This window comes from Oryzias melastigma, linkage group LG21 (assembly GCF_002922805.2).
Source record: "Oryzias melastigma strain HK-1 linkage group LG21, ASM292280v2, whole genome shotgun sequence".
NCBI lineage: Eukaryota > Metazoa > Chordata > Actinopteri > Beloniformes > Adrianichthyidae > Oryzias > Oryzias melastigma.
In genome coordinates, this window is record NC_050532.1 from 25354578 (window position 1) to 25381006 (window position 26429).

A 26429-nucleotide genomic window follows, 5' to 3' on the forward strand; every position below is an offset into this window, starting at 1 on the left:
CGCCAATAGTCTAGTCTATATAGAAAATGTAACAGCAAGGCTTGGTCGGCAGTGGAAGTGCAAACGTTGTTGTCCTTGGCAACGGTGTGACACAGGCTGAACTAGTGGCATGCTATACCACACATGCGCTGTGAAAACAAATAATAATATAACCATTATTGCTGTAAAATGTTGTGGTCTTTGGTTCCAGTTGGGACAAAAATCCACCAACAGTAAGGGATGCCGCTGAGCTGAAGAAGGAATTCTATTGAGACTCTCAGAGGAGGTCACATGTATGGGCAATCCAAGCGGCAAGCAGAGAGGACAGAAGAATGTGCTGGAGGAGTGCCACGATGGTAGGACCCCCCCCATCACAATGTATGAAAAACGTTTTAAAAGATCCCTCGTTCGTCATTCTTCACAATAAAGTTGCCTCATTAACATTATCTCTCTTTATTGTTTTACAAATATTAAGTTATCCACAAAAATAAAATAACTTAGATAATAACCATATTAAAACATACAAAATACAAACATACATTACATTTAGCACAAAAAAATGCATAGTGTTATTATTTTCCCAGAGTTGTCCTAGACATAGTTTAGTACGTGCAAACTACATATCAGGGTAGAAATGGTCTGAACACTGGAAAAATAATCCCAGGTATTCCTTTTTTTAACACGATACATTTGCTTGAAATAAATTACAATGTCTGATAAGAAACACTGTTTATAAATGTTTTGTGAGACCTTATGAATGTACATAAAACCCTTAGCTACTTTCTGGAGGTTAAAAATATCCCTGCAGTACACGCTGGACAAACTGTGGAGAAGGTGGGTGCAGATACACAACAAGAAGCACACAGTGCTGCAAATGGCAAGAAAGGAAACTGTCATGTGAAGATGTTGATAGCTTGGTTTCCTGCAGCACTAGAATTGGTTTTGGGTGAAGAACTGCTCTTTTATTTACAGATTTTGTGGAAGAGTGAAAGTCTGCTGTGTTCAACACTAAGGGACAAACTGGTGCTTTTCTAACGGTGATCACAGAATATCTATGTGTAGGTTTTTTATTGTTTTGGGTTTAGGGTCAGATATGTGACAAATCCCAGCAAATAACGCTGAAGATCTGGACTCAGTGGTCTAGTTGTTGCACAGTGGTGCAGTGGTTAGCACTCTTGCCTCACGACAAGAAGGCCCCTGGTTCAAGTCCCGACTGGGGGACCTTTCTGTTTGCATGTTCTCTTCGTGTATGCATGATTTTCTCCAGGGACTCCAGACTCTCCCACCGCCCAAAAATATGCTTCATAGGTTAATTGGTTTCTCCAAATCGTCCCTATGTATGATTGTGGCCCTAGAACAGATTGGCGACCTGCCCAAGACATACCCTGCATTGTTCAGAAGTGGCCGGGTAAGGCTCCCAAACCCCCATGACCCCGAAATGAACAAAATGAGTTTAGAAAATGGATGGATATTTCTGAGGTTTTAGAGTGTCTATGTTTGCGTGTATACTTTAAAACATGCATCTATGCAACATTGAGTGGCACATCTACAAATTTAATGTATTTAACATGCAACAGGATAGTTGCTATAAATTAATATTCAAGAATAACTCTTGAACGAAGCCCAAAATCTGCAAGTGCTCTGATTCTATACACTGAGTTGTGTCAAATCCTTTGTTAAAAACTTCATCCATACTTTTGCTTTGTGTGGATAATTTATGGAGAGTTATGGCTGGATACATCCCTGTGGATGTGAGGAGGGTCTCTGGTTTTCTGGTTCATAGAATAACTGAGGATTCTAAATTGTCCTCAGGTGTGAGTGGGTAGTTCTGTGGCAACCTTTCCAGGATGTGCCCCAACTTCGCCCAACAGTAGCTGGGATAGGTCCAGCAAAGGGATTGGAAACTGGATGGATGTTGCAGTGTTAACGTGAAGCAATAAGTCGCATGTTTGAATCTTAAGTTTATTTTTACATTCCTGTAAATTTGGCCAAGTTCTTCTGACTGTCCGGTTCCTTTTTTGTTTGTGAGGATAAAACACAACTATTTCCTGTGTGTTTGGTCTCAGGAGAAAGGCATTGCGCGTTTCTGAGATGTGTTGACAGACAAGCGTGTTCATCCGCTGGCTTGTCGGGTTTGCGCGTTTCTTCTGCAGACAAACCCTGCAGTCCACTGCACAAACGTTTATAGTATTTTACAGCCATTCCATCTTCAAAGTCTGAACGGAGAATTTGATTCCTCCAGAATTTAGTCTTGCAGTTTCTTCATTTGCAGACGCTGACCCACTCTGTTATCCTGCACTCCTCACAGACCACATAGCAGCACCAGTGGAACTTGCAGTTGCAGCGTTCACTCCGTGTCTGCTGCAGAATGTTGTGGCCCCTCCCACAGCACAGGCTCTCACAGTTGTCCATGCCGTGGCTGGTCTTGTTGCAGATGCGGCCCTGCGTGCCAGCCGAGTCCGAACTTAGATCCCGTTCGCAGAAATCGGGAGACTTTTCAAAGAAGACCAGTTCGTTGATGCCGGGCCGTCGCCGGTGCGAGTGGTGGTGGTGGTGGTTGTGCTGATGATGGTGGTGGTGGTTGTTGTGGTTGTTGTTGTGGGAATGGTCCAGCTGTCCAGTGTTCCGGTTGTGAGCCTTGATAAGGGTGGCGACGTGAAAGCGCTCTTTGAGGATGGAGCCCACCTTCCGGAACTCCGGGGTGACCTGCCAGCAGGTCTTCAGCTGGCAGCTTCCCGACGTTCCGTGGCACTTGCATTTCCTCCTCATGTGGTCAAGCACCACCTGCGAGGCACACAGAGGGGGTAGAAAGACAGGAGGAAAGAGTAGGAGGGAAGGGGTGAAAAGGTGGAAGGGTGTGGAAAAAAAAGAGGAGGATGAATGACCTTCTTGAGTAGTGGTTGGAAAATAAAGTTTCATATACAAGTTGTCATTACACTTTTAAGCAAATCATGGTTTCTCTGTTTGACAACTAAGCCACTGTTTCTACATGAAATCCAGGTGGCCTGGAGTCTGAGTATCTCGTTAAACATGCTATATCAAATAACACGATGGATGCAGGTATTACCCAAACAAACAGTACTGTCATTATTCATCCTTTGACATTAGGTAATGACTCAGAGCATAACCAACGTGTAGTAGCACATTACACATCAGGGCGTTAAGGTATTTACATATTTCCTCTTATAGTTCAATGCTGGCCAACGGAACTCCATTTGATATCAGCAGCTGGAGATTTAGTGGAAGCGCTGCAGCATGTTTCTGTGCCTGTCCACGGTGCGCAGACGTAAACACAGACAGACAAATCCTACTTTAGTTGTAGCCCTGCCTCTGTCCGTAATACATGTGTGCGCATGTGTGCGTTGGTGTGTGTTTATCAGTCAGCACCAGTCCTAAACTTTAAGATCCAATTACCAACAGGAACAGCAGGCCACCCAGAGTACTGACAGATGCTACTGCTGCCGCCCCTATCAACACACTCACACTCACACCCACACAGGTTCGTCTGAGTATCGGGAGCCGCAAGATCAACCCTGTTTTTGACTCACTGGGTTCAAACCAAGAAGTTATTACAGACTGTCGACAGGTACATCACCTTTTCTGCCTCAGTCCAATGTGTCAACTCAGCACTTTACTCTCAAAGCCTTTTGGTGTAAAGGAGATCTATTAAATGGGAGATAAATATCTGGCTACAATGATTTAAGATAACAATTAGCAAGGTTTTTGAGGTTTTAATCTAGAGGAGGATATTGATAAGCCTTGGTTTCATGAACTCTCAAAGGGGAGAACAGTCATTACTTGTTTATTGTATATTTATACAAGGCAGCAGTGGATGCAGTTTATTTTTCTTTTTTACCAGGTATAACTAGAACTTTGAAGGGCTGTGTTTAGTGTCCTTTATGATCAAAACTATTATTATTGCTCGTATTACTCATATTTACCAGGTAACCCTGGTCCTCAAGAGCCACAACCCTGCCTGTTCTCCGACTCTCTCTGCTCCATAACTGCCTTTATCAGGTGTGTTCAGTCAATCGGGATGCGGAACCGCTTGAATCAGTTAATCAGCAGCAAGCTGGTCTGGGAGAACTGAAACACGGGCAGGGTTCTGGCTCTTGTGGACCAGCCCTGCTTTAGACCATTCACAAACACCAATGATTCTGTAGTGATTAGAGGCTGAAACTGGTGAAATAGTTTTATTCAAACCTTCTCAAAAGCTTTTTTATCAAACATTTACTAATGCCCCTTTGTCCACCTGTGTTTCTATGCAGTGGGCTGATGAAAGAGACACCTCTAGACCAGGGATAGGTTATTCCGTGGTGTCTGTAGGATTTCCGCATGTCCATGACTGATTACCTGGTTCAGGTGTGTCCAGCCAATTAGATCATACAAGTGCAGGGTATGGGAAAACATGCAGCAATGTGGCCCTCGATTTGCCCATCTCTGCTCTAGACCAGGGATCCCCAGACTGCGGTCCGCAGGCCGTATCCGACCCTCCTCCACATTTGGCTTGGCCCCCCAAACTGTTTTGGCTAAATTAAACAGTTTTATGGGGGGGGCTAAATTGGCATTTAGCAAAAATTTCAGCTACATGCTAGCTGTTTTGGCTAAATTAGACATTTTTTTTTTCAGTTTTTAGGCTAATTTAGCATTTGGCCAATATTTCAGCTACATGCTAGCTGTTTTGGGTAATTTAGGCTTTTTTTTTTATTTTTTTAGGCTAATTTGGAGTTGAGCTAATATTTCAGTTTTATGCTAGCTGTTATGGCTAAATTAGACATTTTTTTTAATGTTTAGGGTAATTTAGCATTCAGCCAATATTTTGGCTATATACTAGCTGTTTTGGCTAATTTAGGCTGTTTTCAGTTATTTGGGCTATGTTGAAGTTTACCTAACATTTCAGCTACATGCCAGTTGTTTTGACTAATTTAGAATTTTTTGAGTTTTTTCAGCTAATTTGGCACTTCAATATAAATCAATATATATATATATATTAGTTAGCTATCAGGTTCAGCATTTCTAGCTATAAGCTTCAGTGTTTTTAGATATCAATTTAAACATCTTCAGTTATTAATCTTTTGCAGGTAATGCTGTACATCTCGTCTTTAAAATGTTTTAGTATTACTTTTTCTGTGAAGATTACAGAAATTAAATATTTAAAATTTGGCTATGTGTGACTTTCTGGAAAATCATAAATGTTTACGTTTAGGCGGTGATTGTTATCCTTTTTCTGTTAGCCTACAAGCCGACCACGGCTCCCCATCAAAGACGAAAACAGTTATGTGGCCCACACAGGAAAAAGTTTGGGGACCCCTGCTCTAGACAGTAAACCGACGCACGATTCCCTAAGAAGTTAATCAGAAAAAAGCATCCTTATTAATGGGGGTGGAGCATAGGCTAGGACATCTCTTTACAGAAAGGGAAAGACATAAAGGAAGCAATAATAATCTAGATACATAGGAATTTGTGGATTAAAAAGGTATTTACAATTTGAATTAGTGTGAATAAAAAAGCATTAAAACAGCATCCCTAATATGAAACCTCATGTGATGAGCCATTTTTTGTACTTTGTCAATAAAATGATAACTAAACTAATAATGATGACACTGACTTAAATCCAGGATCCAATCTTAGCCCTAACCTTTAGTCCAACTCACATTATCTGTTAAAGAACAAAATTCACAGTAACTTTGGTAAAATTACTCTTCCAATCTCATTGAGTAGTCATGTTCTGACCCAAACGATGACTTTAATATTCACAGACAGTGATGAAAAAAAAGAAAGTTTTCCCCTCTTAAAGTATTTCCAAAACTTCAACAAATCAAATAAGTAAATAAAGTTTTAAGCTCCCAAAAGTATTGATGGTCCACAGCAGACCTGTCCAAAGCCCGGCCCTTGGGCCAAATGTGGCCAACGTTCAAATTCTCTCCTTTGGTTCCTTTCATAAAATCAATAACATGCAGCTCTGAACAGTTTCTAAAAACTGTCTGTATGATTTCTTAGTTGTGGTTGGCTAAATGACAATTTAGGCTGTTGTAAACATGTGGCAACACTGTTGTGCAACTCTTCTGCAAGGCTTTATATCTCATTTCTAAAATGTAAATTAAAAAGAAAAGTTGACAGTGAAGGTCACCACTTCCAAGAAAAGTGGAAACTGGCATATTTTTGTTAACCCTTGTACCATCCTAGGCATGTTTAACATTAAAAGTAGGGTCACTGAACCTTTTTTCTCAAGGATTTTTTATCTTCACTGGTGTCAGACATAAGATCATGTCCACCTTTGTCATGGGAGAAATCACACATCAATATAATGGTTGGGTCATCTGGACCCCAAAATATAGCACAAGGTTTAAACAACTGTTGTCGTTTTTGTGGAGTTCAACATCAAGAGTGACTAGCAGACACGACATGCTAACTGCGACAAGCTAACTGGGATCCCATTGCAATAAAAGGTTCATTCTATGGTTCATTTGCATCTAATGCCATTAAATAGTTCATAGAATGTCAGGTGGAATGGCTTCACCAAATCTGGCCCGCTTTGCAAAAAGTTGGGACAACAACATCTGCTGTCAAGTAAATGATGTGTTTTTATGTGATGTATTCTGAACCAGCTACTTTTTTCTTTGGATTGTTCACCAGCATGAACGGCTGTTTAAGTTTCAGTCAATCCAGAACCTTTTTTCCTTTCCATCAAAGGCCAACTTCCTGCTGAGTTTGTCAGTTTTTCTGCTACGGAACCCAAGCCTGATGGAAGACATTTTTTTCTATATTTCTTTTTGCAAAAAATATAATTCATGGTTTCATCAATGAAGATGCAAAGCTGTCCCACTCCATCATACTACCACCACCGTGTTCAAGTCTTCCCATTTTCAAAAAACACTAGTTTTCCCTTCTATCATCTGCTTTGCATTTGGGACAAATTATTCTGTAAGGTTTGGAAATCTTTACTGTTTTAAATTCGTACAATAACAATTTTTTGTTATGGAAATGAATGCAGCAGGATGAGAAAAGTGCCATGCATTAAATCAAAAGCCAGAAACAGTAAAAATTGCTTTTTAAAAACTATGTTAAAATGTTATAAAAAAAAGAAAAAAAGGCTATAATTGGTAAGAAACTGGTCAATTCAATAGGCAGCAAAGTGAGTTCAATAGAGATAACCCTAAAGTTGGTTTGTGTCAAAGAGATATGCTGCAGCTGATGGTATCCGGTCAAACAGAGGATTTTAAATAGTCTACAGCAATACTGGATAGAAAAATGTATTTAATGCACCAAAGTCTATAAACAGGGAATGGAGTTTGTTCATGAAGAAGTGCAGCACACAGGCAGCCTGTGGGAAAGCTACTGGTCAGTCGGATGAAATTAGACTGGCAATGGAGAGTGGACTTGGGAGGCCAGCTCAGAGTTCCTCAGAAGATCGCCTGCACAAACTCTCTGGCCACATTTCGTGTTGTGGTCTGAGTCAGAACATGTATATTTCATTGAGCTCACAGTTCCCAGGGAAAACTCTAGAGCAACGGCCTCTGAAGGGAAAAACATCCAGGCTGAGAGCTGGCTGGAGAAGCAGAGGAACGTAAGGAGACGGAAGAAGAGCCGCCAAGTGGAAATTGGGAGCGGCGGGTTCATGACAAAGACAGCTGGCTGTCCGCTGGTGATTTGAAGGGAGGAGCCTAAAGCAGGTGATCAAACCCAACGGCCAGCTCTGCTGCTGGCTGTAGAGAGTTCTAATGGAAAAAGAGAAAGGATGCTGTGTGCAGCAGGGTCAGGTGAGTACCGAGCTATGGAGGCACATTTACAGGTTGTTGGGGAAAGGAAGGATATCTGGATATTACATATTGAGATGTTAATTAAGTTGAGTTAAAGGACTGGAACCTGCTGGTGGTGTAGCTTTACTATGGGTAACTTGTTAGTTTATTAAACTGTATTTTGCTCAGATTGGTGCCTTTACTAGTCTTTGTAGTTTAACTCTTTAAAACCATAGGTGTCACTGGTGAAAGCTGATAACACACTCCCTTGAACTACAGTAACTCTTCGATTGTTTTCGCAATGAACATAATTCCCAAAGCATTTGACACGAAGAAAAAACATCTTTACACCGACATGCTACACTTTACATCAGCGGTGTCAAACTCAATCAGACAGGGGGCCAAAATCCAAAACAAATCTTAGGTCGTGGGCCGAACAAGATCAATATTTATTGAACACATTAAAACAAATTTTTTTAAACTTTAAAATCGAATAATTATGACCTAGATATATAGCATTACCTGTGAAAATGCTAGTGTGAATGCTGTAAGATGAATTTAGCCTTTCCAAGATGCTGAAATTGATAACTAAAAACGCTGAAAATGTTGAAGCTGATGGCCAGCAAAAATATTAGCTAAATGCCAAATTAGCTTAAAAAGACTTAAAAAAAATAGGTTAGCCAAAACAGCTAGCATGTAGCTGAAAATGTAACTAGACTTCAAAATATCCTGAAAATAGCCTAAATTAGCCGCTAAATTAACAGCTAGCGTGTAAATATTAGCCTAACTCCAAAACAGTCTAAAAAACCTTAAAAAGTAGTCTAAATTAGCCAAAGCAGCTAGCATGTAGCTGAAATATTAGCTAAGCTCCAAAATAGTCCAAAAAGCTAGCAGAATGCCAATTTTAAAACTTTAAAACCTTAACAGAATTATGAATAATACAAAGGCAGGAATATTATTCCCAAATAAATCAACTTAAATTACTTTCAATATTAATATGATCAAATGGTAAATGCCGTATACTTGTATAGCGTTTTTCTACCTTCCTTGACGGCCCAAAGCACTTTATGGTCACGGTCTCATTCACACATTCACACAATGATGGTGGCTCTGCTGCCAAAAACTGGTCCAACATTCCAACAGAAGCAATTCGGGGTTGGGTGTCTTACCCAAGGACACCTGGACGTGTGGGCTAGCAAGGCGGGAATTCAACCTGCAATCTTTCCATCAAGGGTCTGGGTGTAGAAGCACACAAAGAAGTGGTAGGTGTGGGTTGTTGGGGCGCACTGTTTAGCTGGGGCATGTATGAGTCTGACAATATGATACGTATCACGATACATGTGTCACTATATGATACATATCCCGATATATCAATACTTCATTTTTTTAAAAGATGATATTAATGCACCTTTTGTGTTAATAAATGGTAAAATGTGAACATTGTATCTCATATACAAGTTAACAAAACTAATTCATGGTGGATTTCTTTTGGCAATTGTGTCTCTCTGATCAATCAGATCGCTAAATTAGATTAACTTTGGCCCAATACTTCTTTAAATTTTGATTGAAGCTTTCCATACAGTGCATACTGGCCCCACTCATTCTTACATCATCCACGAACTACCAAAATCTGTATTTTATATGGTACCAGAGCCAACTTGGAAGAGATTTTCAGGTAAAGTTCTCACCCTTAGTTAAAACTGAATTGTACAAGTCTCATTTTGTTATGTAAGAACCGGTAACAACAACCTCGAGGCTGACGAGATCAGATTTATCACAAGAAAATAATGAAATATCGTCTTGGTAGCATTTTAAAGCAATACAAGTATCGCTAAATGAAGTATCGCGATATAACATTGAATCAACCTTTAAATTCTTGATGTTTTCAGCCCAACTCCAGGAATCGCCAACTGAAGACTTAAATTTGTATTTTTTCGTCATTTATTTTAGTACAAAAACAAAATGTATTTTTTGTTTTAGTCCTTTTATGTTTTGATAAACACATGTTTATACTTTCTATCCTGTAAACAGTCATCAAAGTTGCCAACATCAGAGAAAATGAAGTGTCAGACACACTGATCAGTATTATAATAATCAAGCTCAGAAGTGCCAAATATTTTTGCCTCATTGCTCATTTTAGAGCAGCGCAGACGTCTTCATGCCGTCTTACCTAAACAGACTGACTATTACTGAGAGTGTTGAAAAGAGAGTTTAAAGAGCTGTGATTGGTGGCGTGGACACGCAGCTAGAGGCTGTAAAACGGTATGATAAACAGAAGTGCACAGCAGCGGCTTAAACAGCACTTGCACTGCAGTTCAGATTGCAGCTTTTGGTTAAAGGTTTTTCTGCAAAGGCAGAGGCAACCCCAGAATCACAAACGTACCGGCCTTAAACACACAGCCGAGTCTGTAATCACGAAACGTTCCAGCCCACTTCAACCTTAAAGACACAAACTGGCCTTTGACTGGTAATTGCATCCACATTGTTACCGTTTGATGCAGCAGTCACCGCAGGACAGGACTTTCAGCAAACAGGCATGATGTTATTTGTAACTGACATTAGACACTTAGAGAAATTCACTTCTGCTGAAAAGTTTAAAGCTGTTGAAAAAAATGATTTACAGAAATGAGTTTCCTGACGTTTGTGTGGAAACTACTGTACAGTTACATGAACTAGAGTGGAAAGTTAGCATTCCAGAGAGGAAAGGTTTTTGTCAAACTGATGAAATAGATTATGGAAATAAAGCAAAACATTGGCCACGTCACTTTGCACTTCAGGGCTCAACAAAAAATCTGTTCTGAAGAGACAATAGAAGCTTTCTGGCTTTCTGAACCAACCAAAAAGAAGCAGAATTCAGTTTATGTGTGTGGTAATCATTCAAGGTGATTTATCAAAGATAAAAAAGTGGATAAATTAGGATTGACAGGACTAATATATCTTGAATAACCAACCCAGCACCAGTCCATTTTTTCTCTTTTAGCCTCAGACACTGTGGTCTGCTGTCATTTTTCATAAAGATTCATCTACAGCTAAAAGTCCCATCTAAACTGTTGAAAGAAAAGAGACAAACAGCTTCTGGTTTCCTACAGAAGATGTTTTTTACGATTCAGTGGTTAAATGTGATTGTGTCAGTTTAAAGGCTGAGGAGTGGAGATAATTAAACAGTTATTCTTGATTTATTGCAGAATGACTGATCTCTGCAGTGTGGATTGTCAAACTCGAGTCCATTTGGGAAACAACCCAAAGAATAATAAAGGTTATGTGCAAGAGGGTATTTTTGAGTAGAAGATGTGAAAAAAATCTCATTATTATACCACCTTATGATGACATTTCCTTTAACCTTACGACAAAAGAGTCCAAAACAAAGAACAAGAGCGTTTTAAGTCCTTTACACCATAATAAGACACGTTTCTGCAAAATATAGAGCAACATTGTTCACTATATTTCCATTCTATTTAAATGCTAAGTTATTTTACCTCTTTTTTGTTCTATTTAAAGGCTAACAAGGTTATTATACTTATACCAGTTGTTTTTTTTATAGTTTAAGATTTTGATTTATTTTTGTATCATCGTTACGTGTTTCTTCTGGTTTGTTGACTATTTTGCATTCACTTCTTCACTTTTTATTTAAATAGTTTCAAGTAGTTTAAAAAGGTAAACTTACAAAAAAAAAAACAATTGAGATTTTGAGGTTCATGTCACAACCACCACATTTACAAACATATATCGATATTAAATGGTGTTATCTGGTATTTATGGAATGTGACAGATGGCATGAAGGGGTTTATATGCTGTGAGACACCAGCTAAATTTTAGTTTTGGCTAAAAGCTAAGAATTTCCTACTTCAACAAACGTGAGAAAAACTTCTCAGTGTTAAAACTTCAATGCCAGAAAGGTAAAACATCAATTTGTTTCTGGACAAAACTATCAAGCTCTGATTTTCTTCTTTTAGAAACCATCATCATTTTGATTTTTTTTTATTTCTATTAAAAATGGAGCCTTAGCAAGTGAAAGTTAAAAAGGTTAAACTGTAGTGTGAACGCATACAGACTGACAAAAAAATGGACCAAAAATAAAAAGTAAATTAGAAGGGAAAAAAAGAGGAATCGATCACAAAAAAGTTGGAAAATGTTTGATCTGCAAAAATGATAAGGAGGTAGTGATGCACGATAATATGTTTTACAGCGATAATTTACTGCTTCTTATATCCAATCATGATGATCAAATATTTTGTTTTTATAACCTCAGAAAAAAATCACTTGTAAGTGCAAAGTAGGTGCATACAGTGAGGATAGAAAGTTTGAGCACGCCAGGTAAAATATGATATTATTGTGCATAAAGAAGCCAAAGAAGGCATCAATTTACAAATGAGACATTCTTGTAATGTGTCATAAAAATGAAGCTTTATTTCCATCATTTACCCTTTCAAAATAACAGAAAACAAAATAATGGCGAGTGCAAAAGTTTAGGCACCCTGCAGAATTTACGGTATGCTCCGCCCCCTTTGGAAAAGGTGAGACCTGACAGTGTTTACAATCATCGTTTTCAAAGACTAATCTCAAAAATTTAAATAATCAGTCACTTTGTTCCAACAATCATCAAGGGTTCTTCCAGCAGTTTCCTAGAACACTGAAAGTGAAACTAGTTGATGCTCACAAAGCAGGAGAAGACTATTAGAAGATAGCTAAGTGTTTTCAGATGTCAATATACTCTGTTCGGAATCTAATTAAGAAATGTTTGTCAACAGGAACAGTGGAAGTTAAAGCAAACTCTGGAAGACCAAGAAAAATCTCAGAGCAGCTCAGATTGTGAGAGAAGCAAATCCAACCCTATGTTTGACTGCAGCATCCCTTCAGAAAGAGCTGCAGACTCTGGAGATGTGCTGCAATGTTCTATTGTCAAGAGATACGTGTACAAATATGGAAGAGTCATCAGAAGAAAACCTCATCTACGTCCTCACCACGAAATTCAAAGTTTGGAGTTCACAAATGGACAAGCCTGATCCATTTTGGAAACAAGTTTTGTGGACCGACCCGGTTTAAATAGAACTTTTTGGTCAAAATGAGCAAAGGTCCGTTCAGGGTTTATTACAAAGAACCTCTGTCCAACTGTTAAGCATGGGAGTGGATCAATCATGCTTGTAAAATTTCAGTAAATTTTGGATATTACTTGATGCCATCTGTGAAAAAAGCTGAAGTTGATAATGATCCTAAACTCACCTCAAAATCCACGCTGGCTTTACATTAAGAGGCAGAAACTGAAGGTTATGCCAAAGACTTCACAATCACCCAAATTCAACAAGGGACGGCGTCATAATTGTTTATCAGTTTCTGTTATTATTTTGCATCCCTAAAAGGAGAAACCGTTTATTGATCAGCTGTTGCACACAAAATAATAACATACACTCTTCGAACTACCGTATCTCTTGGACTATTGACGGAATTAATGGAATTCCATCGGATTCTGAAGCTGAGAGGCAACACTTTACAGTAGAAAAGTTAATACCGGGTCAGAATCAGTCGGTTTATGTTAGTTATGTAAGCCAGGGGTGTCCAAAGTTTTTTCAAAAAGGGCCAGATTTGGTGAGGTGAATATTTGTGAGGACTGACCAATCAGCTTCCATTCTTTCAACCCTTGTGACTTTAAATGCCAGTGTACTATTAAGTGGAAATTTCATAACAATATCATACTTTTTTATTTCTTTATGTAAAACAGAAAAACAGCTAAAGACATTTTTAACAAAAATTACTATGAATTTCGTATTTACGGCAATGCATCATTCTTTCCCAGTTTGCTTGGCTTACTGAGGCTGAATCCGAATTCGTACCCCACCCCTATGCTTTCTTCCTACCCCTCCAATCGTAGGGACATTTGTAGGATTAGCCTTATCCGAAATAGTTTTTCAAGGACTCTGTTTTGCGTCTGAGAAACAGTTTCTTCACGTGGGATGGCTCTGAAACACAAAAGTAGATCAAAATGTAGGGATTGGGAGAAGCCGAAGGGGTAAGGGAAGAATTCGGATTCGGCCTTAGCATGTCCCGTCTGCCTCTTGCTATTGAAATTCTTGAAAACAGTCAGTCTCTGCGAGGATTAGGCAGGCACAGATTTGTTGTATTTCACTGAAAAACTACTTCAATTTCCAGTTGTCCTAAAAGCGACGGCCACTGCTGTCAACTTTTGTTTAATTTGATGTAGTTAGTGTTGACATTTTAGAAACAAGCAGGGAAGGGGGGTTTAACAGACAGGTTTAACATGGATTTTAAAGGGTAATCAAACAGTAAATCTACTTTTTTTTGGCTATTGATGCTTTAAAAATGTTGGTCCTAGACACATTTTTTAATATAGTAAAAAAAATAGTCCAAAAATATAACAGAATTACAATTTTTAAAACTTTAAAACTGCAACTTTTTAGCATAATTATGAATAATAAAGATTCAGGATTATTATTCCAGATTAAATCAATTTAAATCTTAAATAACTTTCTATATTTTACTCTCATCAAAAATATATTTAGTCAAAATTCTGCAAGTTAGAAGTAAACACAAGATAAAATCTGGCCAATGATAACAGTAAAATAAAATGATCTGGAGGGCCGGATAGAATTACCAAGAGGGCCAGATCCGGCCCCTGGGCCTTGACTTTGACACATGTCCCTAAAGGGTTAAAGAATTGGTGTGAAGTTTCTTTTTCTAGTCCCCTTTTTTTAACCTAATTAGTGTTCATTTTCAATATCGCGTGTAAACCGTTTGGTGTTGGTCAGCTCAGTGTGAAAACAAACCTAATCAAAAAAAGGTGTAAAGTTTGGTTTGTCTCAGTCTCCTCTGGCAGACTAACTTAGCATGAAAGAAGTGTGATGTTATCTGTAATAAATATTCCCCTGAGGTAAGGAAAGCTGCATAGTAAAAAAAAAAGTCTGGTGAAGTGCCAGGTCTAAGCTGAGAGGTCTGAACGCCAACAGGAGGAAGCGAGCTCCAACAACACAGAGCTGCAGTCCGATGTGGAGAAAGCTGGAAACAGACATCTGGCAAGTTTTAATAGGCTTGGTGGTAGACAGAGGCAACTATAAAGCAACCCCAGACGGAGATCAAACACAACATGTTGGTAGCAGACTAATACTGCAGGCTACACTACTGTGCATTGTGTGGGAGAGCACGGAAACGGGATGACATCGCCTGACTGAATTCAGACGTAAAAGAGGTTCACACGAGCGTTTTTGTAAAAAATGATTACAGTGATGTTTTTCCAGGACATAGAAAGGTAATGAAGCAGCTCTGTTCCTGCATGCACTTGTCTCCTGCAGCCTTGTCCTAACACATTTTGGGATCCAGGACTGCAGTGTGCCAAAGGTGAAGTGTTACCACACACCTTTTAGACTAATGCTGCTCGGGTTTGTCACCAAAGAGTCGGCATGACTTGGTGCTAATGAAGCAGGACTGATGACAAGAGGCCCAGGGGAATTCTGGGAGCATGAGCTGACGACATATTTATTACCATCTGAAAAATGTGCCAGCTCAGACTCAACAATTCTTTTTAGGATGGTGTTTGCGACCTTTTGGGTCCCGATCGGCTCAACTCCACCGCTAAAACCATTTGCTTTACTCTCTGTTTTCTTTGCCACTTTGAATTAATTCACTTGCCAATCCTTGTGTCATCAGCACAAACCGCATTTGGGGAAGTCCTGCTCCGCGGTCGACCCCTTCTCGCTGATGAATCGTCCGCGTGCGGCCTCGCGCCTGTCAGTTCAAAGGAAATCTACTGAAGCTGCGCAGAAAGCCGAGGCGATATCAAAGCACACAAACAAATCCCACTGCAACACATTAAAGCCAGACATGACTAAACAAACCAACTGCTTCAAAAGAGCAGCGAAGCAGACAAACACACACCACTGCGATGACATGCAATTACCGCGTCTATTACGCCGCACCGGGACGCGCGTGTCTGTGTGCGCAGCGTTTGCGCGCCGCTTTTCACGCACAGCTCTGATTTAGAGACTCTAATAAAATGTTATTACCCACATAAGCACTTCCACCTGTTGAGCTTTTACTGCTGTGTTTAAAAGTACAACAAAGCTGAGGAGGGAGGGGGGGCTTGACTGTATATATGTACACATGTGCACGAGCTGCCGAGCGCAGATTGAATCATCTGTGCTGGCAGGAATGCCCTGCACGCCGCTAATGACATGAAATGGCCTCTGGGGAGCCCAGACTCACTCAGTTTGGATGTTTTTTCATCAGTCGTGTGGTTCTCCCTCACTGGATTACTGTGAACTCAATTAGCCGTACAATCATCTGGCACTCACAGTTGCAGATTTTAATCCTGGTGATTCATTGAAGTTCATTTGGTTCACAAAAAGTTCTTTAAATTGGGCAACACACAAAGCTGTAAAGACAAAAAAAAAGTATTTGGATTCTTCTTGTTTTTCACACAAGGATTCAGATAATCAAACGCGTTGCAGATAAACTGAGATTAAGCCAATTTTCAGGCCAAATCTGCTGATTTAATACAAAAATAATTACAACAGAAGCTGAAGCAGCTAAAAGAAAAAGAAACACGCCATACTTAACCCTTTAACACCGGGGAAACTTCCAGCAACAGCAAAATGACACGTTCTTCGAACTACACAATTCCTGTGGATCCTGAAGCTGAGAAAAGGGAATTTCAGAGCAAATAATTCAAATTTCAACACGTTTAATGGACGCGTTTTGTAAGGAGAACCCAAATAATGTCTTAAAAATGTGCGTAGTGATGGACGAACATGAGTTTTAAAGGCATTTCCATAGACTTTTCATTGGAAATAGTCGCTTAAAGTTTTGATCGTTGCTTTAGAGCTTGCCGTCAACCAACCCTTTAACACTGGAGCTCCAGTGTTTATGTTCTTTGATTTCCTTTAACTTTTAAACCGTTAACATGATTAACGTAATTCCAGTAGATTTTGAAGATTTTCTCCTCGACTTGACCTTTTTTTTTTCACCTAAACCTTGACTTTGACATGTGCATTAAAAAGTCTTTTTTTGGTTTACTTCATCAATTGTCTTCATGCAAAATCACAGAACAGAGGTTATTGCCTTTGTGGATTTCACTTTCTTTGATGTGTTTAGTTATGACGTTTTTCCTACAGCTTCATGATCAGAGTTCCTGACACTCAAAGATTGGATTCCTTCATTGTTTTTGATTCAAATGCAGACCACAAAAGTTGCGATGAGTGAGACAATGACGTGATCATACCTGAGCAGACAGGTAAACTGCAAAGCCTAAAAATGAACAACACTCACTAATTACCAGACAATATGCTAATAGTTTTACCAACGGTGCAAACTCTCTTCATTTTTTGTTCAAAATTTTAATCAGGTTTTTTTTGTGTTATACATGTTTTTTTGTGATTGATAAATATACACTATACATCTTATTTTACTCCATATTTATTTTAAATTATTCACAGAAATAAATGATCTATGTCATTAAACGTAAAGAAAAAAAACAGTGGAATGAAAATCTGTTTTTTTTTTAGATCTTCTTTGTGGAAAGCAGCGCTGGTTCTACATATTGTTAAATTAGCATTTTTAAAAATGTTTTTGCTGCTTACAGCATCATCACTTTCTGGATCATTGAGAAAAACCACAAATAGGTAAAGAAATAAATGGAATAAAGGCAGATGACAAATTTGCACCCAAAATACTTCAAGCGTTTTCATTAAAGATTAATTTAAGTCAAATGAAATAAAAACAAGAAGAAATGTGGACAATATGGCACAACCAGGCCTTGCACATGCACCTTTGTTTTTCAAACACAGATGCTGCTGGAATTTACCTTATTTATCTCTGTTTGTTTGTTTGTTCCATAAATAATGATGCTGTGTTTATCGTAAAATACTTGGATGCTTCGTGATCAGATTTTTGTTTTGGACACAGTCAAACAAAGGACTAGAGTTGAGAAAAAAATTGATCTTTTCTGTGCTAAAAAGAGTTGTTTTTCCATTTCTAGGGCAGGCCATAAAAGCAGACTTTGTGGTGAATTACAGTTGTTTGCAGGTAGAAGACTGTTGAACTGCCAGAAGTTTCAATATCAGACTGATGAACAAACAGAACTGAACAGAACCTGGACTCCCATTCTGCAGCACGAGCACTGACGGTCTGCTAAGGTTGTTCCAAAGTCTGTTTAAATGGTTATAGATGATAAGAGAAAAAAAACGAGCAGAAACTTTATTAAATGTTATTAAAACTGCACATTTTAGATGCACAAAGAAATAACACACAGCAGAGTTACTCAAAAACATATAGAAGGACATGACAAGAGCGGAGCGGAATAAAGTTAATCATGAAGTGAGATTAGACTTTAATTTTTGTAAATATTTTTTATAGTCTGGACTTTAATGGACCCTAACAATGCAAAATCAACTTTTTGAGCTTTTAAGTGTATTATAATGTTAATTCCTCACTATAAACAACCCCAAAGCGATATTTCGATCCATTCACACATTTTCTAAGCATTCCTCTAAAAACCAGCCCCTCCCAATCCATGAAAACGTGACGTAGATAAGTGAGGAACAGCCCCTTCCAGGAGAGGTCTGGCTGTAACACACATGTACACTTTCTCCACATATTTTCTCATTTTATATGCACATCCATCTTTGCAGAAGTTCGCATGTTGTTTGTTTTTGTGGGTGAAACGCAGACATGCTGCAGGGGCCAGCATAGGATGATGTCATGAAATGGGCGGTACCCACAAGGAGTGAAAGGCGGAGCCTCAGAGATTAAGGCGCTTTACTTCCGGGTTGGAAAAGAGTTCACAAAAATAACTGATATTTAATAAATAATTTGTTATTCAGTCTTCCAAAAGTAATCTATCATATAAATGGATATATTTCCCTCTAAAGACCTACTCCAAGAAATCCTGGGACTTTTTAACATGTTATTTTAACGCTTTTCTTATTATGGAGAACATATATAAGATAATTTATGACTAAACTAAGTTTTTGAATATTTCTTTATTCAATCCTGAAAAAGATAGGATCTTCCAGGTCCAATTCTAAATCCTCCACTTGCAGACAAATAGATCCATGAACGTCTTTGTTTTCCTCGTCTGAGCTGGAATCTGGATCAGAACTGTACGGCTGGGTAGCTCTGAGGATTGGGGACTGTAAGCTAGTAGACTATAAACAAAGGGATGATAGGGAATCAGTGGAGGGTTACTTCCCTGCCAAAAGTCCCGCCCACAACTCAGAGGAGAATTTATAATGAACTCCTGCCGCTCTGCAGAAAATAAGTCTTGTGAAAAAGCTGCAGGTTTTTTGATTTGGCCAAAATAATCATAATTAAAAGACCACTTATAATGGATCAAATTTATTGCATCACCTCCGTTTTCTTCTGCTCATCCACTAATGTGTTTGGGATTGTCTCCGCTTTGACCTCGTTTGTCCACAGGACACGTTTTCTGTGAGTCGCCGTTCTTTGCTGCCAAACTTCTGAACAAACTGTACTTGTTTAAGTCTTCTTCAGATTCTCTCGTAATTGACTTCAGCGTCCTCATGGAGGCCTGAAGGCTCTCAGATGTCACTCTTTTCTTTATTATTATGCCTGTTTATCCGAATTGCTCTGAGCCTTCTCTGGAACACGCAGTCCTGGGAAGACCGACGACGACTTCAAAGCTTTTCCACAATATTTCCAACCAGAAGGATAAAATTATTTTAATTACTTTAATTACTCTTCAGGACTGATATGAAGGAAGTGCTCCGTGCATTGAAGCATCGATAGGTTGCATGTTTAAAGAGGTGCTCGCTGCACCTGGAAGCAATAAGGATGTTTTTCACGATAAATGATGAAGATCTGGATAAACTTTCTTTTTTCACCTAAACCTGACATGATGTAGTGACATAATCTGCAGCCAAAGTGCTCATTGTGTGTCCTGCCGGTGGAGAATGGGGGCCGTACAGAGGGGGGAGGAGGAAGGGCGAATCTCTTTCTACTTTCCGCCTCGTTGTTTGAAGTTGAAAATCCTTTGCAGGGTTTCTAACATCTGTTTCCAAACTGCCAGCAGTCACTAATTAGGGCTAAAAACAAGACGGGACGTCGTGAGAACCCTGGGGTGGGCATGAGGCAACATGCACACCCCAGGAAAAAAACCACCGCATTCCTCCGCTCAGAGACTGCTCCTCTGAGTGGAGGGTGGGGGGGTTAGTCGTGGTCGGTTTGTGACACGGGAACAGCGTTATTTTGAGGCCTCACCTGTTGGCGCTCGGCGTGCACCTTTTGTCGTAGTCGCTCTCTAACACCTGAAGTCTGACTTCAGGTGTTAGAGAGCGACTTCTGCACTGACTCACACTTTTGTCCCTCATCTCCCCCTCGTTTCCCTAATCGTCCGCCTTGTCTTTGTTCCTCCTTCACTCTTTGATTTCTGCCTCAGTTCTCCCCCTCTAACCCTTTCCATTTCCTGAGCACATTACTCTTTCTGATCTGCAGCCTGTGACGGCCTGTCGCTCCGTCTGCGCTCCCGTGAGCCTGTGTGGCCGTAAGCGTAAAAACCTGCGGTTTGGAGACGATTTCCGTTATCAGATCTACTGAGAAAGACATTAACTAGGAACGAGGTCAGTAGAAACCATCAGATGTGGCTCAGGAAAAACATAGATGCAGGTTCTGGGTCATTTAGGCTCAGTTTGTTTAATATACACTAAAAAAAAGTGAAAACATTGAATCAATTAACTAAAGTTCTGTAATTTGTGACAATTAAAATGATTCGTTTTCATCAAATTAAAACTTTGAGTTGATAGTTTACTCAACCTGAGCATTTAATTTGATATACCAACACTTTTTAACGTAACAAATTACAGAATGTTTTTTAATTGATCCAATGTTTCACTTTTTAAAGTGTAACATGGTCCGTATCTCCAATTAACAAAAAATTAAAAAACTTAATATGCCTTTTAAACCCTTTGATTATTCCCCTCCTTCTTGAAAAAAAAAAATCAACAATATAATTTTTTAATGCAAAACAATATCAATTATGATCTGTTGGATGATTTGTTACGTTTTTCTCATAACAATATTAATATAAGATCAAATATTGTCATGAGTGTTTAGAAAAACAGCACCTTAGTTACCCACTGTCTCTAATTTGATCCAAAAGCAAAAGATGAGTCATTCTCACCTTAAAGTTTTAAAATCTAGCAAAACTTTTCCCCGCCAAAAGTGTCTTACGGATGTCATGAAAGCAGCCATTTTGAAATGATCAGGAAAAGCCCCTCTACTGCCTCTAGTGGAGTGAGGATGAACTACAGGACAGAAAACATGGACCAGGTTCTGTACACAATGGGCTTTAAAGAAAGGTTTGCTGATGGAATTAATGTTTCAGATCAAATAGGAATGGTTATATTGGATAAACAGGAAGTCTTGTAATTCTGACTGTACATTCTACATAATTGTCAATACATTTCTACTAATTCAGCATCACTATATTAATTTTCCTCTAATTCTTAATATGATAAAATGTTATATCAATGTTAAAATGTTGTGTAAAAAAATAGAAAATTAAAAAAAAAAACTAAGCTTGTTAGTCTGCATAATTACACTCCTACCTCCATGCATGATCATCACTCTGAGGCTGTTTTTTTTTTTAATTCCATTATTTAAATTCCATTATTCAGATGTTGTGGGAAGCACATCTTCCAGAGACTCTCTTTTTTTTTTTACTCATCAAGTCACAGAATTCTGGGAATAATCCATAAACCAACCAAAGAGACGATAGGTAACTCCTCAAAGTTCTCCACAGGCTTTCACCATGAGTATTTCATGGTTTTCAATGGGGTTCTCTAGAGTTCCAAAACTAAAAAAAAAGTTTTTTTTTTTAATTATTTTTGGACAAAAGAACCTTTATAGCAATTTTTGGTGGAAAATGTCCCTTTAAAAAGCAGCTGTCCAATCGAATTTACAATAAAGCGAATATGAATAACAAGTAAAGTCAAGTAGAAGGTTCTTCCTATACATCTAACAGAACAAAGAGGCGGAGAAGCTTCTCTGTTATTTTATAAAATCTTAATTTATTGTTTTTTTTTGTTTTTTTTAAAGACATATCACAGGAGTTTGTTCGCTCATAGATGGAATGGTAGCATCCTGCAACTAAATGTTTATATTTTTGTGGAATCAAGGACAGAAAAAGCCTGAACATTTAGTTATCTTGATAAATAAATAAATGACATCTCATCAATAGATGACTTATGTTCCATCATTTGCTTCAAGCACCATCCTGTCCTCCCAAACCAGTGTTTACTCCTGTTTCCTCGCCTCTGATTGGACCAAACTTCTCTGTGAATAAGGTAACCGCGACAGCTCCAGCGGGGAGCCCAGCTGTCGCTGCGCTCAGCCGACGAGCTCCACTCTAGTGTTTTGTCTGCATAATCAAGGAAGCCAAAAATAAACCGATGAAAAGATACGGGCCTAAATTGCTCAAGAGGAAACGGGGAACAATGAGGCATTTACGCTCAGTTCTTGCCTCCATGCTGCCTGAGTGGAGGAGCTGCATCTCTGTTGTTTACATCTGTTGTTGGATCAGCTTGTGAGACACTTTTGACAGGATAAACAGAAGGTCATGCATTCTGCTGGTTCTAAAAGGTTTTAGAGATATAAACCTTTTGACCAACATGTCTTAGAGAAGCCAAAGTCATCTGAAAAAGGGAAACACTATAAAACACAACTATCTTAACCTTAAAAAGCAAGAAGGGCGGACTGATTCAGACTCATGAAGAGTGAATTTAATATTTCATTATTTGTTTAAGTTGAGTTGTCTTTGATTAAACCACCACCCAGATTTTCAGATCTTAAGACTGACCGGTAAATTGAGAGCTTTTCACCACAACGGACTGGTGGAGAGACCGCATGACAGCGGGTGCTGCTCCAATCCGCCTGTCGGTCTCACACTACGATCTTCCCTCACTAGTGATCAAGACCCCAGGATATTTAAACTCCTCCATCTGAGGCAGGAGCACTCCAGCCACCGAGAGGGGCCAAACTTTCTCTGGTCGAGAACCATCACAATGCATGCTGGAAGTCCTGGATCCAAGAACCCAACAGGACAACATCATCTGCAAAGAGCAGAAACCAGACCCCCTCTGGCTCCTGGCTGCACCTAGAAATTATTTTTTTGTTCTATGAATTGAAATATTGTACAAATAAACACTAAAAATTTTAAACTCCTCCATTTGAGGCAGGAGAACTCCACCCACCCAGAGAGGACAATCCACCAACCACAAATGATGATATGAATCAAATTGTGGTAAAAATGAATCCTAATCCTACACCCCTAATTAGACATGAAAAAATAGGAATATTAAGATTTGAAAAATGACCCGTGTTCCTTCGTAAGTTATGTTCAAGAAATAATCAATGATAGTAAACTTTATTTTCACAATTGAATGTAGATGTTTATGGCTATAAAACTCTTCCCGACACACTTTTCTCAGACAAACATTTTCACGCTTTTCATTCTTGTTTAAACTCTCAAAGTTCAAATCTTCATAGAAAAAATCAGTCCAGTTTCATAGAATGGTCACAAATGTCTGATCTCAATCGAGGATTTACGTACTAGTGCCAATCTGAACGTATAGTTAACAGCAGATGCAGCACGAAGGAGATTGACTGACTACAGCCAATCAGGACACAGAACACAATGCACTGTAAAAAAATAAAAATAAAAACATCCAAAATTACTTTCTAAAAAATCTCTGAAACAGCAAGACCATAAACAATAAATCTTGCTATATCCAGGGACTACTATACAATCCGTAGTTTTTCAGACGGAGATCAGCGTTACGACTCTTTCTGTGTCCCCACTGTTCTGTTAGTCCTTCACACCGATCTATGAGGTTGAATTTCCACACAAATAGCTCCATACTTTTATTTCCACACTATGATTGAAAGTTGTAGCAAACGTCTCCTGTGATTGCTAAGATACAACGCTTCTGATATGTGATCATAAAAATGACAAAACTGAACTTTTCCCCCTAAATCAGTAAAAAGAAACTGAACAAATCTCTACAGTGGTAAATATCAGGAAAAGATCCATATACAAACATGCAGAAGTCTTAGGATGTATTAATCCAGTAGTTCTGCAAATGTTCAAGCATAAAGTACAAAACCATGACCATAGCAAACTCGTGCTGAAACAGAGACCCTAATCATGACAGATGACTGACAGGTAGAACCTAGATGAACCTACCTATTCTTTCAGTGCAATCCTTCACTGTTATTGCATAGACTAAACTGTTTCTGCACAAGGTTCAGCTAAATTTAAAATATGTCATACCAGTACACCCAATTATTTAGACCAGGGGTGTCAAACTCAATCGCACAGGGGGGCAAAATCCAAAACACACCTTAGGTCACGGGCCGAACAGGATAAACATTTATTGAACACACAAACAAAATTTCAAAACTTTAACTTTTTAACATACATTTGAACTAGATATATAGCATAACCTCAGTCATGCTAGTGTGAATGCTGTAAGCTGAATTTGGCCGCTGAAGATGCTAGTGCTGATGGCTGAAGATACTGAAATTGATAGCCAGCTAAAATATTAGCTAATTGTCAAATTAGCCAAATAAAACAAAAGAAAAAAAAAAGAAAGAAAACAACCAAGGTTGCCCAAAACAGCTAGCATGTAGCTGAAATATTAGCTAAGCTCCAAAATAGCCTAAAAAATCTTAGTAAATCCCAAAATAGTTCAAAAGCTAGCAGAATACCAATTTTTAAAACTATAACTTTTTGATATTCCTGCCTTTTTATTATTCATAATTATAATTATGAATAATAAAAAGGCAGGAATATTCCATCCATCCATCCATCTTCCTCCGCTTCATCCGGACCGGGTCGTGGGGGCAGCAGTCTAAGCAAAGATGCCCAGACTTCCCTCTCCCCGGCCACTTCCCCCAGCTCCTCTGGGGGGACCCCGAGGCGTTCCCAGGCCAGCCGAGAAACATAGTCTCTCCACCGTGTCCTGGGTCTTCCCCGGGGCCTCCGCCCAGTGGGACATGCCCGGAACGCCTCACCAGGGAGGCGTCCAGGAGGCATCCGGACCAGATGCCCGAGCCACCTCAACTGGCTCCTCTCGATGCGGAGGAGAAGCGGCTCTACTCCGAGCTCTCTCCGGGTGACCGAGCTTCTCACCCTATCTCTAAGGGAGTGGCCAGACACCCTCCAGAGGAAACTCATTTCAACCGCTTGTAGTCGGGATCTCGTTCTTTCGGTCACGACCCAGAGCTCATGACCATAGGTGAGTACTGGGACGAAGATCGACCGGTAAATTGAAGGAAGGCAGGAATATTATTCCAGAATAAATCAACTTAAACCTTATATAACCTTAAATATTTTACTCTACATAAGAAAATATTTTGCCAAAATTATACAAGTTAGACATAATAACAATAATAACAATAAAATAAAATGATCTGGAGGGCCGGATAGAATTACCCAGAGGGCCTTGACTTTGACACGTGATTTAGTCCTGTTGGTAAGACCTTTTTTATTTCTGGTAGCTCTCATGCTTTTTCATAAGCTGAAAAATACTGAATAGGGAGGTTAAACATTTCTGTTTTTTACTAAAAGTAGAGGAGATCAAATTCCTTAAAGTCACAACATTTACCTTGATAACCAAGAAGCCAAACAAGCACCCAAATGCTCGTCCTTCTCTATTATTCCTCCCATATTAACCGAACCTAATCATAGACACACCCACATCCGTTTGGCAGCACAGAGAAGATAAACAACTCTACAGGAGACACATTTCATGTCATCCATCACACAGGAGTGTTTGTTTGGGCAACTTTCCCTTATTTCTCCATCGTTCTTTGATTTATTAGAAACGTTTGGATTTTTTTACTCCTCTAACCCACCAGCGTCTTCATCAGGTCACCCAACTTCAACAAAAGCACTGACCTGCCTCCCGACTCTGTTGTTGTGCAGCCTCATGCGAGCGTGGATGTCCCTGTAGGTTTCACGGGCGTCGAGGAAATCCCGCGAGAACTTCTCTCCAAATTCCACATCCGGGCTGCAGCCGCCCCACTCCCAGGTGTCCTGGTGGTGGCCCGACAGTTCTGCGGGGAAATGCTCCATCACGCCGTGGGACATTCCCCTCCTTCTCTGAATGGCCTCCAGTTGCAGCCGTTCCACCTTGAGGCGAAAAGCCTCCTCGTCCCCGCGCCGCTTCTCGTCGCAGCCGCACGCCTTCAGTTTGCCCATGGAGCAAGCGTTGGCCACGGCGTGGACCACGCCGGCGGCCGCTATGGCGTACGCAAAGGCACTTTCTCTAAAACCTGTGGGCGCAGAGAGATATCGTTAGCATCTTGTTTATGACATTAATCATGATCCTCAAGGTCAGAGAGCAGAGTTACTGGAATATTCTTTTGTCTAAACAGGTGAAACAAGACAAACTTAAAATGAAAATGGCTGCAAGTATCGACTACATCGCCACAAAGACTAAAAAACACATAAAAAATAACAAAGATGAGATTTAGAATCAATAAGAGACTCAATTTTATAAATTGCAGAACTTTATAAAGCCAACTGTAGAACACATTATTCTACCTGTATATGTGGACCATGTGAACCTTCCAGGTGGAAACATCATGAACTCAAGTTCCTCACCATCATGATTGAACTTATCACTCTTTGTTAAGGTATGGCAGTCATTTTCATTTCAAAAGTGAAAAAATTCTGAGCACAAATAG

General features: G+C 39.4%; 1 protein-coding gene across 1 annotated transcript in view; it reads right to left on the bottom strand.

Moving 5' to 3' along the window:
• Positions 1-436: 436 nt before the first annotated feature.
• The window catches only part of wnt10a (wingless-type MMTV integration site family, member 10a), a 38500-nt gene continuing 12507 nt past the window's right edge, over positions 437-26429 (bottom strand). Inside the window, exons 3-4 of the mRNA XM_024285905.2 lie at positions 25639-26015; positions 437-2763 (exon numbers count right to left, since the gene is read on the bottom strand). Of these exons, the coding sequence (XP_024141673.1) occupies positions 2242-2763; positions 25639-26015 (899 nt within the window). The 3' untranslated portion in view covers positions 437-2241. The remainder of the gene's footprint in view (positions 2764-25638; positions 26016-26429) is intronic.